Raw genomic sequence first — 14871 nt, 5'->3', positions numbered from 1 at the left:
TGATTGTTATCCCAGGGTGCTAGGTTTTATTTTATTTTCTCCTGAATTATTTTCTTTTAAGTGGAGCTACATTATCTAAAGTAAAGCAGAACGTTGACTGTAAGCATTCAGTTGGCTGATCAAGTTCTGTGGGGTCTAACGGGGATCCAATCAAATTGATAACTCTGGGAGACTACTGATAAAACTTTATGCAGTAGTTGATGTGAATTTACTTTTGATGCGATGGCATGCAAGGTGCAGATATTAAGATATTTCAAAAGAGATGAGGTAATGGTCTGAAAGAGCTTCAGACTGTATAAGTGTGACTATATTTTCTATATCTAATGCAAATGCAAGTATTAGATCGAGAATGTGACGATTAGGAATCATACAAAAACCTAAAAAAAAAAAAATAGGGTTAGATCCTGTGACACTCTCATTAACCCCTACTGAATCTAGAATGAACAGGGATGCTGTTCTCAGTCTCTTCCAGGTGATCAAAACAAATAACGTCTCTAACAATCTGTTGTCTCAATAAACAACCAGGTTTGAGATGAAATTCGCAAATTCAGAAAGAACTTCAGAATATAGACCACGGGTCAGGAAATAATAATTAGCTGAATTGACCAGGTAGAATTATTTTTTTGGCTACATATATTAGGATAAAGAACTTCAAACATACTGAATTTTTGTTCAGGTTTTTGTATGATTCCTAGATTATCATTATAAATAACTGATGGCTTCTCCTCTACCAGTGAGACAAGGTGGATGCATATAGCTGAAAGAGCTTCATTTCAAATGGTCCATACTCATTTGATTTGATCCACAGTTCTGTTATAGTACATTAAACTCCTGATCAGTACAAATTCCATTAATGATTAGTCTCATGCTGCAGTATTACATTGATAATAGTGGTGCAGTTTAATTGTCACTTGTATGGTGGTAATTAATGACTACTTAAGATCAAAAGAAAACAAGAATAGTCTTGTTTTAAACATCACTATAAGGTTACGTATTTTAAAACAGTCATATAACATGAACAATAAAGTTCAAAGTACAGGTCATTTTCAGCCAAAACTGTAATAATAAACATATTTAATTTGACAAATTTAAAATCATGCAATGTGTACAAGTTGGTGCTCTTGTAGGTTTTAAATGTAACTGAATAAGTAATCATCTTTTCAGACTGATCAGTGATGCAGCATCTCTCCTGAGTGAAGGCGCTGGTGGTGTTGGAGAGAACACCGATGAGTAAAACTCTTCCCACACTGTGAGCAGTGATGTGGCTTCTCTCCTGTGTGAATGCGTTGGTGTCGTTGGAGAGTCCACCGATGAGTAAAACTCTTCCCAGACTATGAGCAGTGATACGGCTTCTCTCCTGTGTGAATGCGCTGGTGTATTTGGAGATGTCTCTGATGAGTAAAACTCTTCCCACACTGTGAGCAGTGATACGGCTTCTCTCCTGTGTGAATGAGCTGGTGGTGTTGGAGATCACTCTGATGAGTAAAACTCTTCCCACACTGTGAGCAGTGATACGGCTTCTCTCCTGTGTGAATGCGCTGGTGTTGCTGAAGATGACTCTGATAAGTAAAACTCTTCCCACACTGTGAGCAGTGATACGGCTTCTATCCTGTGTGAATGCGCTGGTGTGTTTGGAGATGACTCTGACGAGTAAAACTCTTCCCACACTGTGAGCAGTGATACGGCTTCTCTCCTGTGTGAATGCACTGGTGTTTTTGGAGAGCACTCTGATGAGTAAAACTCTTTCCACACTGTGAGCAGTGATATGGCTTCTCCCCTGTGTGAATGCGCTGGTGTTTTTGGAGAGCACTCTGATGAGTAAAACTCTTTCCACACTGTGAGCAGTGATACGGCTTCTCTCCTGTGTGAATGCGCTGGTGTCTTTGGAGATCACTCTGATGAGTAAAACTCTTTCCACACTGTGAGCAGTGATGCAGCTTCTCTCCTGTGTGAATGCGCTGGTGTCGTTGGAGATTACTCTGATGAGTAAAACTCTTCCCACACTGTGAGCAGTGATACAGCTTCTCTCCTGTGTGAATACGCTGGTGTTGCTGAAGATAACTCTGATGAGTAAAACTCTTCCCACACTGTGAGCAGTGATACGGCTTCTCTCCTGTGTGAATGCGCTGGTGTCTTTGGAGATCACTCTGATGAGTAAAACTCTTTCCACACTGTGAGCAGTGATGCAGCTTCTCTCGTGTGTGAATGCGCTGGTGTCGTTGGAGAGCACTCTCATGAGTAAAACTCTTCCCACACTGTGAGCAGTGATACGGCTTCTCTCCTGTGTGAATGCGCTGGTGTGTTTGGAGATGTCTCTGATGAGTAAAACTCTTCCCACACTGTGAGCAGTGATACGGCTTCTCTCCTGTGTGAATGCGCTGGTGTTTTTGGAGAGCACTCTGATGAGTAAAACTCTTCCCACACTGTGAGCAGTGATACGGCTTCACTCCTGTGTGAATGCGCTGGTGTGTTTGGAGATTACTCTGCTGAGTAAAACTCTTCCCACACTCTGAGCAGTGATACGGCTTCACTCCTGTATGAATGTGCTGGTGTCGTTGGAGAGCACTCTGATGAGTAAAACTCTTCCCACACTGTGAGCAGTGATACGGCTTCTCTCCTGTGTGAATGTGCTGGTGTTGTTGGAGAGCACTCTGATAAGTAAAACTCTTCCCACACTGTGAGCAGTGATACGGCTTCTCTCCTGAGTGAATGCGCTGGTGTTGTTGGAGAGCACTCTGACGAGTAAAACTCTTTCCACACTGTGAGCAGTGATACGGCTTCTCTCCTGTGTGAATACGCTGGTGTCGTTGGAGATGACTCTGATAAGTAAAACTCTTCCCACACTGTGAGCAGTGATACGGCTTCTCTCCTGTGTGAATGCGCTGGTGTGTCTTGAGTGCATTCTGATGACTAAAACTCTTTCCACAGTCTGAGCAGTGGTGAATTTCCTTCTGTATATCATTATGAGAAGTGTCAAAACTGAGAGCATCAGATAATGTTGGCTGACTACTGGAGCATTTGGAGGGAATCTGAAGCTCATATTTAATCTCTCCTGATTCCTGCAGTCTCACATACTCTTCATAGTGGCATCTCTGGCTGTGTTTGTCAAAGTAAATTTGAGATGCATAGGAACGAGGACATGTGGAGCAGGAAAAGACCTGGAGCAAAGTCTTCTTTACTTCTGGAGAAGTGAAAGGACAAAAATCAGAAATTGAACATGAAATGCAACAAGATTATAAAATATAACACTAACCCAATGTAAGGGAGCATTTTTACTGAACCTCAAACATTCAAGATTCTACATGAATCAAGACTGAGACAAAAAAGTTTGAGGACTAACATATAGCAGTCTCTAACTAGGAGTACTGGTACTGTAGATTCAATAAAGGTACTAGAACAGCAGCTATGCACAGCATTGGCCATAGCCCCGTGGGTCTGAGTGACCAAGGGGGAGTTGTTGGTTTCTGTTTGATCTAATATCAAGTCTAGTTAATGGCAAGCCTTGCCTTATTTACAGCTCGTCCAGGATTGTGAAGGAAAGTCAGCCCTTGCATTCAAAGATCCAAAAATGGGCCTTATTTATCATGCTGGATATGAATAGATTTATTTGCAAATGGTTTCTAGTAGCATTTACACAACAAAGTCTGTATTTTTCATATGGATTAGGTTGTCAAGTTTAAAACACATTAATTTCAATAACACACAAATTTAATGAAATTAAAAATTGTGGGATTTTGTGAAACCCAGTTGATTCATATTAGTGTAACTGATGAAAGAAAGAAAGCCAACATCCAGAAATTAAGACATTGGTCATTTAATTAAATAAAAATGTAGGCGTATAAAAAAGGGGCAGACTGCAACGATTCAGATGGCATTCAAGTAGTTCTGCAGTAGTATAGGAATTTCCTTACTGCAGTATTTGAAGAATGCCACGGTGTGGTTTGTAGTAATAAAGCAACCAAACTTCCACCTGTTTAATTATTCATTCATCTGATGCTATTTGTCCCTTAACATGTTGAAGTTCTTCAGCTACAAGAGTTTGAGGAGCTAAAAATAAACATAATTAAAACATTATTTCTCCATGGCATAACTCTTGTGGAATCACTGAATTCCATAAAAATACTAAAAATGTTATTGCTTGTTAAACTGCTTGATAATATGAGCATCATCACATATACTCCTGAAATAAAGCAAATGTGTTCCAATTGATTTGTATAATGGTTGATGGGTTTGACTGACATGTGCATTAGCCAATTAACAACTTCGCTTGTTTCAGGCATGCTGCATGTGTGTTCAACTAACTTCTCTTCAGCCAGCTGGTTGGATTGCACTGAATGTATTTGTGGCAGCAGGGGCATGGCCAGGGAAGGTGAGTGGCAAAGTCAATGCACCTGTTGTCAATTAAATGTTGTGTGCGTATTTGTTGCAGTGACGGTGGAGGTTAGAAAAGGATCCCTCCTTTTCTAACATCAGCATGATGCAAGAGCGCGAAGAGAAGGGAGCTCTCCCGACCAGAACAAGTGTGTGTTTGTGTATGAGCAATGAACAAGTGAGCGAATGAAGCTGAAAAGCAAGGTAAATAGTAAAAATAAAGAAGTTCATGTGAACATCAGCTCCCGCCTGCCATGCTTCTGTACTCCACCCACATCAGGGACATACTATAGTGGTGCCGAAAACCAGGAGTATGGAAGGGAATCACCACATGCAGTCCTCCCCATTTAAGGATCTCATCCATGCCCTTGTTACCACCCAGCAGAACCAGCATCAAGTGCTGACCGCCTTCCGGAAGGAACAAGAGCAATGTTTTGAATCCTTGATGCTGGCCCAGCAGGAAGATCGCCAGGCGTTCTGCTCGTCTTGGCGGGGGCCTGGATTACCACCGTGGCAGACCCTCCCCACCTCACCCTCACGAAGATGGGCTCACATGATGATCCACAGGCCTTCATCGCTCTCTTCGAGCAAGCTGCCGAAGCATGGGGGTGGCCAATCAAGCGGCATGCCTACTTCCACTACTGACCAGCAAGGTGCAGCTTGCCATGCAGCAGCTCTCCGCCAACAGTTGGCTCATATACGTGGACCTGAAGTGAGCCATCCTGCAGTGTGTCAGCCACGCCCCGGAACATCGTCAGTGCTTCTGGACGCTGACATTGGAGAAGGTCGGCCAGCCGTTTGCATTTGGCCAACAGCTCCAGGACGCCTGCTGGCCAGGGCCGTGCAAAGACCTCTGGAGGGGCAGGGGCTCAACATTCAAAAAAGGGCACTTGGAACAAATTTTTCACACAAGTTAACTTTATTCAAAAATAAATTTCAATTGCAACTGAACATTCTGTGTGTGTGTGTATCAGGGCCGTGCAAAGACCTTTCCTTGGCATCTTTGCATAATGCAGGCTTTCACTTATTTAGAAAACATTTCCCTATGTTTTAACTCAACTAACCTAAGCTACTATAACATAATAGTCTTGATAGAATATGTTGTGGACGTCGTCATTCAGCCTTAAGTTTTCGAAGCTGCTAGAATATGTTATTAACCAGTGGCGGTTCTAGACCAAAATTACTAGGGGGGCCGAGGTGGGGCCAGTGTTTTTTCAGGGGGGCACATATGGACAAAACATGGCAATATTTAAGCGTTCAAAATGTTTTGTTTAGTTTATTTAAAACCAAAACAAAATACATTGAGCATAAATACAATGAGATAAACATTCTGTCTCAATAGCCTAAACATAAAATAAATTGTGCTCAATAAATCTTAAAACCATGTTTCTCTTTTTTGTAAAATAAGATTTCTATTTTTGCATACAATGAATCTTTTCTTCAGATGTGGCTGCACTGGAGTGTCGTCCAAGCACTTGCTGATATCTGGAGAAAGATGAATACAGTAAATATGAGAGTGCTACTGAGAACAACATTTATTTATCATTATTCATTTATTAATTTATTATTATATCTATTATTTTTATCTCATCTCATCTCATTATCTCTAGCCGCTTTATCCTTCTACAGGGTCGCAGGCAAGCTGGACCTTATCCCAGCTGACTACGGGCGAAAGGCGGGGTACACCCTGGACAAGTCGCCAGGTCATCACAGGGCTGACACATAGACACAGACAACCATTCACACTCACATTCACACCTACGGTCAATTTAGAGTCACCAGTTAACCTAACCTGCATGTCTTTGGACTGTGGGGGAAACCGGAGCACCCGGAGGAAACCCACGCGGACACGGGGAGAACATGCAAACTCCACACAGAAAGGCCCTCGCCGGCCCCGGGGCTCGAACCCAGGACCTTCTTGCTGTGAGGCGACAGCGCTAACCACTACACCACCGTGCCGCCCCTATTATTTTTATTTTATATTTATTAATTATTATTCAGACTTCACACTTTCAGGGTAGGCTATATGAATTGTAGGCCAACACTGCTCACACACACGCATTTGTTCAACATCACAAACCTGATGGTGCTGTACTTGATATGCATGGTGAATCTGGTTGTCCCAATGACTCGTTGGGTTGTCCCTCATTCTGTCCCTCAATCTGATCCTGAATGTCTTCATCCTCACTCTCAGATTGCCTTTCAGATGCCTCACTTTCCACCTCTCCAACCACCACCTCTGGCTCTCTCTCCACCTCTGGCTCTCTCTCCTCTTTCATAATCTTCATCTTCCTTATTCTCTCTATGTTGCTTTTTGCCAACAGGGGCAAAAAAGGACATAATGTCCTTCTTGCTCCTTTTCATGATAGCCTACAGTAGGCCTATACTAAAAAGTAAACGGAGAGGAATGTAGCCTCTACATATCACAAGGCCATTCGAGTTTTACAAGAAGGTTAAACACTGTCGGTTATTTTACCCATTTCCCAAAAATATTAAGTTAGGCTACTTATTGCTGTGCAACGCACTTTTAAGAAAGCGCAATAAAACGGATTTATTATTGTAGTGAACAACAACAGTAAAACACGGATATGTGCAAACACTGATGTTACAAAATTGAATAACTTTCCTTACCTTCGCTTCTTTGCAGTAGCCTAGTTCTTGCAGGGCTGCAGCTGTTATCTCTCATGTCCGAAGTTTACAATTCACGCTGCTGCTGATCTTTCTGCTGCAGGTAACAGTGTGCATGTAGCGCTTTAAGGAGTCCGTGTAGAACACTCCGTCATGTCAGTTCCGATCTTCGAGCCAGCACACGTCGAAATTAATAAAGCTTATTATCTGTTCAGCACAGGGGCCACAACAGGGGCCAGGAGCAATTTTACAGGGGCACTGGCCCCCCCGGCCCCTGCTTAAAACCGCCTATGTTATTAACGCTGTCGTTCAAACTAAAGTTTCCGAATCTGCCACGTTAATGAAATGGATGGAGCAAACGATTTAAATATAGCCTAGGCAGCTTCATTAAATAAACAACCCTACGAATTTACTGTTGTGTTCTAAGCTGCACAGTATTGCATGTTCAGATAAGAAATGAAAGGAGACTTTCAGTATGACCTTACCATGCCGTTCCTCGCACTGTCTCCCACTGTCAACCGCCTGCATGCGCTTTCTGCACGGAGGTTCACTGAATGCATGACGTCACGGATTGATGCCCGCATTTACATAGAAAAACGTTATTTTATAAATCTATAATTTCATATATTATTGTCAAATTGTAGAGAATATTGATGTTGGAGCTAACTTATCTTTTACAAATATATAAAAAAAAAAACAACAGTCCCTATGAAAAGGGCACTTTGGACAGCAAACAGAAAAGGGGCAGGGGCTAGAGCACCTGTAGCACCGGTTCATTGCACGTGGGTGCTGCTGGCAGTGGCAGAGGGCAAACAACTGTGACACTGAGGGGATCATCGACCTGGTGACACTGGAGTACTTCACTGCGGGTCTTCTGGAAGGAACGGCGGAATGGGTCCAGTGTCATCGCCCGGTGTTACTGGGTCAAGCCATCGAGTTGGCAGAGGACCATCTGGCAGCAGTTCCAGCAGCAGGCCTTTTCTCTTTTTCTCTCTCCTTCCCCCCTCCCTCCTCTTCCCATCCCCACCCCATTCCCCCACTGCAGAGATGGGGGTGGCTCCCCTCCAGCCGGCCCACCGCACCCATGGTGTCTCCCATGTTCTTCTTCCATGTCTGTCTCTTCTCCACCCCAGGTGAGTTATGCCCATAACACCAGTGCAGAGGGAAAGTCTGGGCTGGTATCCTGGCGCTGCGGGGAGCTGGGACATCTCCAGAGTCAGTGCTCCACAATGGAGGTGGGAGTTGTGATCTGGATCACCTACGCGCCAGACACCGCCCCCTATCAGGCCGGAGCGTATCGTATACCGGGAACTGTCCAAGGGGATACATCAGACCTCAATCCACCAAAGCCTGGTGCAAGGTGAGGCATTGGGGACAGCACAAGCAGTGAAGGTTGTGTGCATGCATGGGGATGTTCATAATTATCCTCTAGTGCCAATCCATATTCTATTTCAGGGACAAAAGCATAAAGATGGCAGTTAATCCTCGTCTCACCCACCCTCTGATTTTGGGGACTGATTGGGCAGGATTCAGAAATTTAATAGAACACACAATAAGGGGTGGGTCCTGCGTCCTACGTCATGGGGGGATCCCGGTGTGGCATTGACTGGGGAAGCTGTCACAGAGCTGTCTACATCAGTGCAATGCAAAGAGTAAGGAGCAGCTAGCCCCTCCTCCCTCTCTCGGGGATTCCCTTGAGGATTTCCTATTAGAGCAGTCGTGAGACAAGAATTTGCGTCATGCGTTTGACCAAGTGATGGTCAAACTCTCTAGCCAAATATGACACCCTCCTTCCTGTATTTCACTATTAAGGACAGGCTGTATCAAGTGACGCAGGACACTCAAACTGGTGAACAGATAACACCAGTTGTTAATCCCTAAGAGCCATAGGGAACTTGTGTTCCCTGTGGCTCACTTTAATCCCATGGCTGGACACCTAGGACAGGATATAAAACTACCCCGAATAATAGGGTGCATCAGTTGCCCCCTAAAAATGAAAAGTTCCTCCGATCATGATGCATTTTTGCTTTTATGTTCCTTTTGGTAAGAAAAGACACTGGGTGAAATATTTTGACAAAATTCAAAAGTTTAATGGTGGCACCAGCAGCTGAAAGTTAGGAAAAAGCTGCTATTTTATGACTTTTATGACAAAATTTCGATCACTTTTCATGGAACATTATGGCACCTTATAGACTCTATAAGGTGCCATAATGTTCCATGAAAAGTGGAATAGAATATGTACTAAAATGTGTATCTAAAATATTTGGTATACTCTAATAGAGTATACCAAATATTTTAGATACACATTTTAGTACATATTCTAAATATATTATCAAGCACAGTTTGAGTTTTAGCTGTTCATTGAATCATTGTTCAACTACTTTTAAACAATACAAATGTATTATGAATCACATTAATGCTTCTCAATCCCTTGCAAAGGTTCTTAACATGATCTCTGGGTCACAAGAAATCAATAAATGGAGTCCAACATTGTGATTCAAACCTTACACGAAAACATAAAATAAGCATTTTTTGGCAAAAAAATTAACCTCATGGTGCCACCATTAGACTTTTGAATATGGTAAAAAAAAATTTACAGGATGTCTTTATTGGTGAAAAGGAACACCCAAACAAAAATGCATCAGATTTTATGAAAGTGAGGGCAACTGATGCACCCTACCAAATAATGGTCCGTTCTATTGGCCAGAGGTTTGCGGGGACGTTCGTTGGTGGTGTGCGGCATGCCACGAATGCCAATTAGTAAATCTCACGGCCACTCCAAAAGTGCCTTTGCACCTGCTCCCTCTAATCAAGACCCCATTCGAGAGAATTGGTATGGATCTCGTCAGGCCATTAGATCAGTCAGTACAAGTATATTGCTTTATTTTAGTTCTGGTGGACTATGCAACACGATATCCAGAAGCAGGCCATGCTCCGCACTGTGTGCAGAGGCATGCAGTGTTGCGGAAGCACTCTTCCATGTTCTCTCCCGGGTCAGGATTCCTAAAGAAATCCTGACAGACCAAGGCACTATGTTCATGTCACACACACTTTGTGAGCTGTAGGGAATTAAATCTATCCACACCAGCGTCCATCACCCACAAACAGATGATTTAGTAGGGTTTGGAAGTTTGTAAGCGAAGATGCATGTAATTGGGATAAATGGCTCCAGCCCCTGTTATTCGCAGTACGAGAGGTCTCACAAGCCTCCATGGGGTTTTCACCATTTTAATTATTATATGGGCGAAAGCCATGCAGCATTTTGGACGTGCTGCAGGAAAATTGGGAGGAGGGACCTTCAACCAGCAAGAACAAAATCCAGTACATTCTCGACCTGCACGCAAAGCTCCACACCCTCACATATTTAACCCAGGAACCTTAGGGAGTTCATGCCGGGAAACAAAGTACTCATGTTATTGCCCACTTCAAGCTCCAAATTAGTTGCCAAATGGCAAGGGCTTTTCGAGATCACACGGCAAATTGGGGATGTTGACTATGAGGTGAAGCGAATGGATCGGGGCAGGGCTCTGCAAATATACCACTTCAACCACTTAAAACATTGGAACGAGGGGGTCCCTGTGGCGTTGGCATTGGTACTTCCAGAGAAGCTGGGATCGGAGGTAAAAACAACCAAACCAACAATCCAAACCACTCCGGTCCCTTGTGGAGACCACCTCTCACAGGCCCAACTCACAGAGGTTGCCAAGTTGCAAAGAGTTATCTGACGTGTTCTTGCCCCTTCCCGGCCGCACCCACCTCATAGAACACCACATTGAGATGTCCCCAGGGGTGGTGGTGCATAGCCACCCTTACCGGAACACAGAAAAAGGTGGTTTGGGACGAACTCAAGGCCATGTTCAACATAGGCATAATCAAGGAGTCACACAATGACTGGAGCAGCCTGGTGAGCCTGGTACCCAAGACCGATAGGTCGGTCCGGTTCTGTGTAGACTACAGAAAAGTCAACACGGTGTCTAAATTTGATGCATACCCAATGCCTCGCATTGATAAGTTGCTCGATCGGTTAGGTGCTGCTCGCTTTTATTCGACACTGGATTTAACAAAGGGATATTGGCAGATCCCCTTGACTCTTCTATACAGAGAGAAAACAGCCTTTTCCACACCATTTGGATTACACCAGTTTGTCATGCTTTCTTTTGGGTTATTTGGGGCTCCGGCTACGTTCCAGTGGCTCATGGACAAGATCCTCCGTCCCCATGCCGCGTATGCAGCAATGTACCTTGATGGCATTATGATACGTATACAGCAATGATTGGCAGCAGCACCTTGAACACTTTAGAGCCATCCTAGACTTGCTGAGACATGCGGGGCTCAGAGCTAACCTGAAAACGTGTGCAATTGGGTGAGTGGAAGTATGGTATCTGGGTTTCCACTTGAGGTCATGGGCAGGTGCATCCCCAAATTGACAAAACTGCAGCGATTGCGGCCTGCCCAAGACTGGAAAGGGAGTGAGTCTGTTTCTGGGGCTGGCTGGCTACTATCATAGGTTCATACCTAATTATTCGGACATCACCAGCCTGCTGACTGATCTCACTAAAAAGGAAGCACCAGATCTGGTCCAGTGGACGGAACAGTGCCAACAGGCTTTCAACCAAGGTAAAAGCTGCATTGTGTGGGGGGCCACTTTTACACTCCCTTGACTTCTCTCCTCCTTTTATATTGCAGACGGATGCATTGGACAGAGGGCTGGGGGCCGTTTTGTGCCAGGAGGTGGAGGGTGAGGAACATCCCGTGCTGTACATCATGAACCACGCCAATGCGCAGATCACCTGTTGGTGTCTCGCCCTCTAGCCTTTTAAATTCGAGGTAGTCTACAGGCGCAGATGGTGGTGGCGGAATGCATATCCTGTCGGTGGTTATGTGGCAGTGGGGGCATGGCCTAGCATCAGTTTGTGAATGGAGGGTGGGGCCAGGGAAGGTGAGTGGCAAAGTCAATGCACCTGTTGTCAATTAATGTTGTGTGTGTGTTTGTTGCAGTGACAGTGGAGGTTAGAAAAGGAGGGAGAGTGAAGAGAAGGGCGCTTTCCCAACCAGAACACGTGTGTGTCTGTGTGTGAGCAGCGAGTGAGTGAATGAAGCTGAAAAGCAACGAAAATAGTAAAAATAGTGTGTGAGAACATCAGCTCCTCCCTGCCATGGTTCTGTACTCCACCCACATCAGGGACATATTACAGTATTATAATGTGTCCTGTCCCCCCCCCCCCGTTTCTGTAATATGGGGAGGTCTGACGGCATTATCCGATATTGTGTTTCCTGTGACAGGGCCTTTTTTTCCCCCCTTGATTTCTCCCCAGTCTTCTCCCTAATTTAGCCATGGTCAATTCCCACCCATCAGACTGCTCTCCAGTATCACATAACAGCTACCAACCAGGGAGGGCCATCACGTGCTTCCTCTGAGATAAGTAATACCAGTTGACCAGCTGACCGCATATTTTACTCATACAATGTCAGGGGGGAGAAAGCACACTCGGAGGAAAACCCAATCCACTCAATTTCTATTAATATGTGCTCTCACACACACCCATGACTGGCTAGTATAACTGACAGGGCAGGGAAGAGACAGCATACCATCTCTCCCTCCCTGAGAGCCCAGACAATTTTGCTCTCTTGAGCTCCCAACCACATATGACTGTGGCATCATCAGGATTCGAAAGTGGCAATATCTGGATTATGGGGAGGATGATGGGGGCAACAGTTTTCTGCTGTACCACTTGGGATCCACAGGCCATGCATTTTATGCTACTTCTGGTTAAATTGTGCCTGATGAATAAAACTGCAACAGTATTTTGTGGTTTACTATATAGTCAGTTTCGCAATAGCAGGATATTGCAGTGGGGTGACTTTACCCTCTCTGGTTGGTTACTGTCATATGATAGAGAAAACCTACCTGGTTGGTGGAACATGCCAAAATGAGTCCTCTGGGGGAGTGCTCTGGTTACTGCAGATTGCATTGTACAACAGCTTTCATTCCAGAAACACTGTTAGGCTCAGAAATGTCACACAATAATGCAGAAAATAACCTCTATAACCTCTTAGGCAAAAGTAACACCTTGCTGTCTGGTTGTTCCTGTAGGTGCAGGACTGAGTTCTTTGGTGTGCTCCTCTTCATACCACACCAAGAGCTCCTGTCCTATGTTAATGGGTCGACAGCAACGATACAGAATTCCCCCTCGATACCGAAATGCCACAAGATTCTGTTCTTCTTCATTACGGGCACAATTCACATACCTACAAGAGTGAGGCAACATTCCAGAAAAGGTAAAAATCAGATCAGAGACTTGGAGAAAGCATGGCAGAGATATCAGTGACAGCAAGAAGATAAAGTTCTTCCAACAAATGAGGAACTGTAAAATCAAAATCACTAAAACGGCCCAAGAGCTGGTGTATTTCTCACCTCATCCAATTCACATGCATCTCTCTTTTGGCATCGATGTATTCTTCACACTGCATGCTCCTGTATACCTGGAGAAAAATACCACATTTATATTTTCTTTACTAAAATCAATCTATGCCTTTAAATGAGGTATACAGAAACAAGAAAGATGGCTCATGCCAATATTATTAAGCCTCATGAAGGCTGAATTAAAAGGTTCTTGACTGTATCTTAAGATTCACAAAACAGCTGACAAGCTCCGAGATGAATTTAGTAACAATAGGAAAATGCAGGCAAGGCTTTATCAGAATTTAGGCAAAGGAAAGGTTTCTTATAAAAGACTAAGTCTGACATGGCAAAGCTGTGCTGTGAATCAGACCTCTCTGATACACATTTGTCCCTTGTGTTTTGGTCTCTAAACAGAAAGCTACAAAAATGCACAACTTTAAAGTCAGTTCTGTCACTAAATGGGTTTTATACAAAATATTTTGGATTTGTACAAGTAATATTTATTTACCATAAGTGTTTGGGAGCTAATGTTGTTTTAGTTCAGTGTAGTAGTGTTCATTTTTAATTTAAAGAATTTTAAAATTTACTTTTAGTCTTAGTCATGTCCTGAAAATTGTAGTTACATTTTAGACTTAGACTTTTTTTTTTTTTGGTCAAGATTTAATCTTGACAACCTTGGAACGCTTTATTGGTCAGGGCATAATGAACAGAGATTTTGTTTTGCTGTCTTTTTACCAGCCCTCTCTGTGGGCCTGTCATTTCAGGATCATGTGGCAGCATGCGTGTGTTCTCACTGGGCAATTCACAACCATGTTAGTTAATGTGCATTAACATTCTACTCTAATGCAAAAACAGTGCGTAGCAATGAAACAAAATCCATGAACAAATAAAAGGTCAAAAATTAAAGGAGAGGCCAAAAATTTGAGGAAAAAAAAGCAGGCATTAGAGACATAGGCTTACAAATGTAAATAAAAAAAATAAAAATCAACATACTGTTTGGGGGTGGCACGGTGGTGTAGTGGTTAGCGCTGTCGCCTCACAGCAAGAAGGTCCTGGGTTCGAGCCCCGGGGCCGGCGAGGGCCCTTCTGTGCGGAGTTTGCATGTTCTCCCCGTGTCCGCGTGGGTTTCCTCCGGGTGCTCCGGTTTCCCCCACAGTCCAAAGACATGCAGGTTAGGTTAACTGGTGACTCTAAATTGACAGTAGGTGTGAGTGTGAATGGTTGTCTGTGTCTATGTGTCAGCCCTGTGATGACCTGGCGACTTGTCCAGGGTGTATCCTGCCTTTCGCCCGTAGTCAGCTGGGATAGGCTCCAGCTTGCCTGTGACCCTGTAGAAGGATAAAGCGGCTAGAGATAATGAGATGAGACATACTGTTTGGCCATCAGCATCCTGAATTGGCCCACAATGCTATTTTCGAGGAGCAGAATGAAAAGCTTAAGATGGACATTAAAACATAGCTATAGGCTAG

At 43.9% G+C, this 14871-nt stretch overlaps 1 protein-coding gene and 1 pseudogene across 1 annotated transcript in view; both read right to left on the bottom strand.

The window, feature by feature from the left end:
• Nucleotides 1-1169: 1169 nt before the first annotated feature.
• Nucleotides 1170-3423, bottom strand: LOC132868095 (zinc finger protein 850-like; annotated as a pseudogene).
• A 293-nt stretch (nt 3424-3716) lies between these two features.
• Nucleotides 3717-14871, bottom strand: part of LOC132867778 (histone-lysine N-methyltransferase PRDM7-like) — a 48549-nt gene continuing 37394 nt past the window's right edge. The window contains exons 2-4 of the mRNA XM_060900782.1: nt 13415-13482; nt 13070-13248; nt 3717-4047 (exon numbers count right to left, since the gene is read on the bottom strand). Of these exons, the coding sequence (XP_060756765.1) occupies nt 3983-4047; nt 13070-13248; nt 13415-13470 (300 nt within the window). The 5' untranslated portion in view covers nt 13471-13482 and the 3' untranslated portion in view covers nt 3717-3982. The remainder of the gene's footprint in view (nt 4048-13069; nt 13249-13414; nt 13483-14871) is intronic.

Source organism: Neoarius graeffei, chromosome 19 (assembly GCF_027579695.1).
Source record: "Neoarius graeffei isolate fNeoGra1 chromosome 19, fNeoGra1.pri, whole genome shotgun sequence".
NCBI classification, from domain to species: Eukaryota; Metazoa; Chordata; class Actinopteri; order Siluriformes; family Ariidae; genus Neoarius; species Neoarius graeffei.
This window is presented reverse-complemented; position numbering and strand designations above follow the sequence as displayed.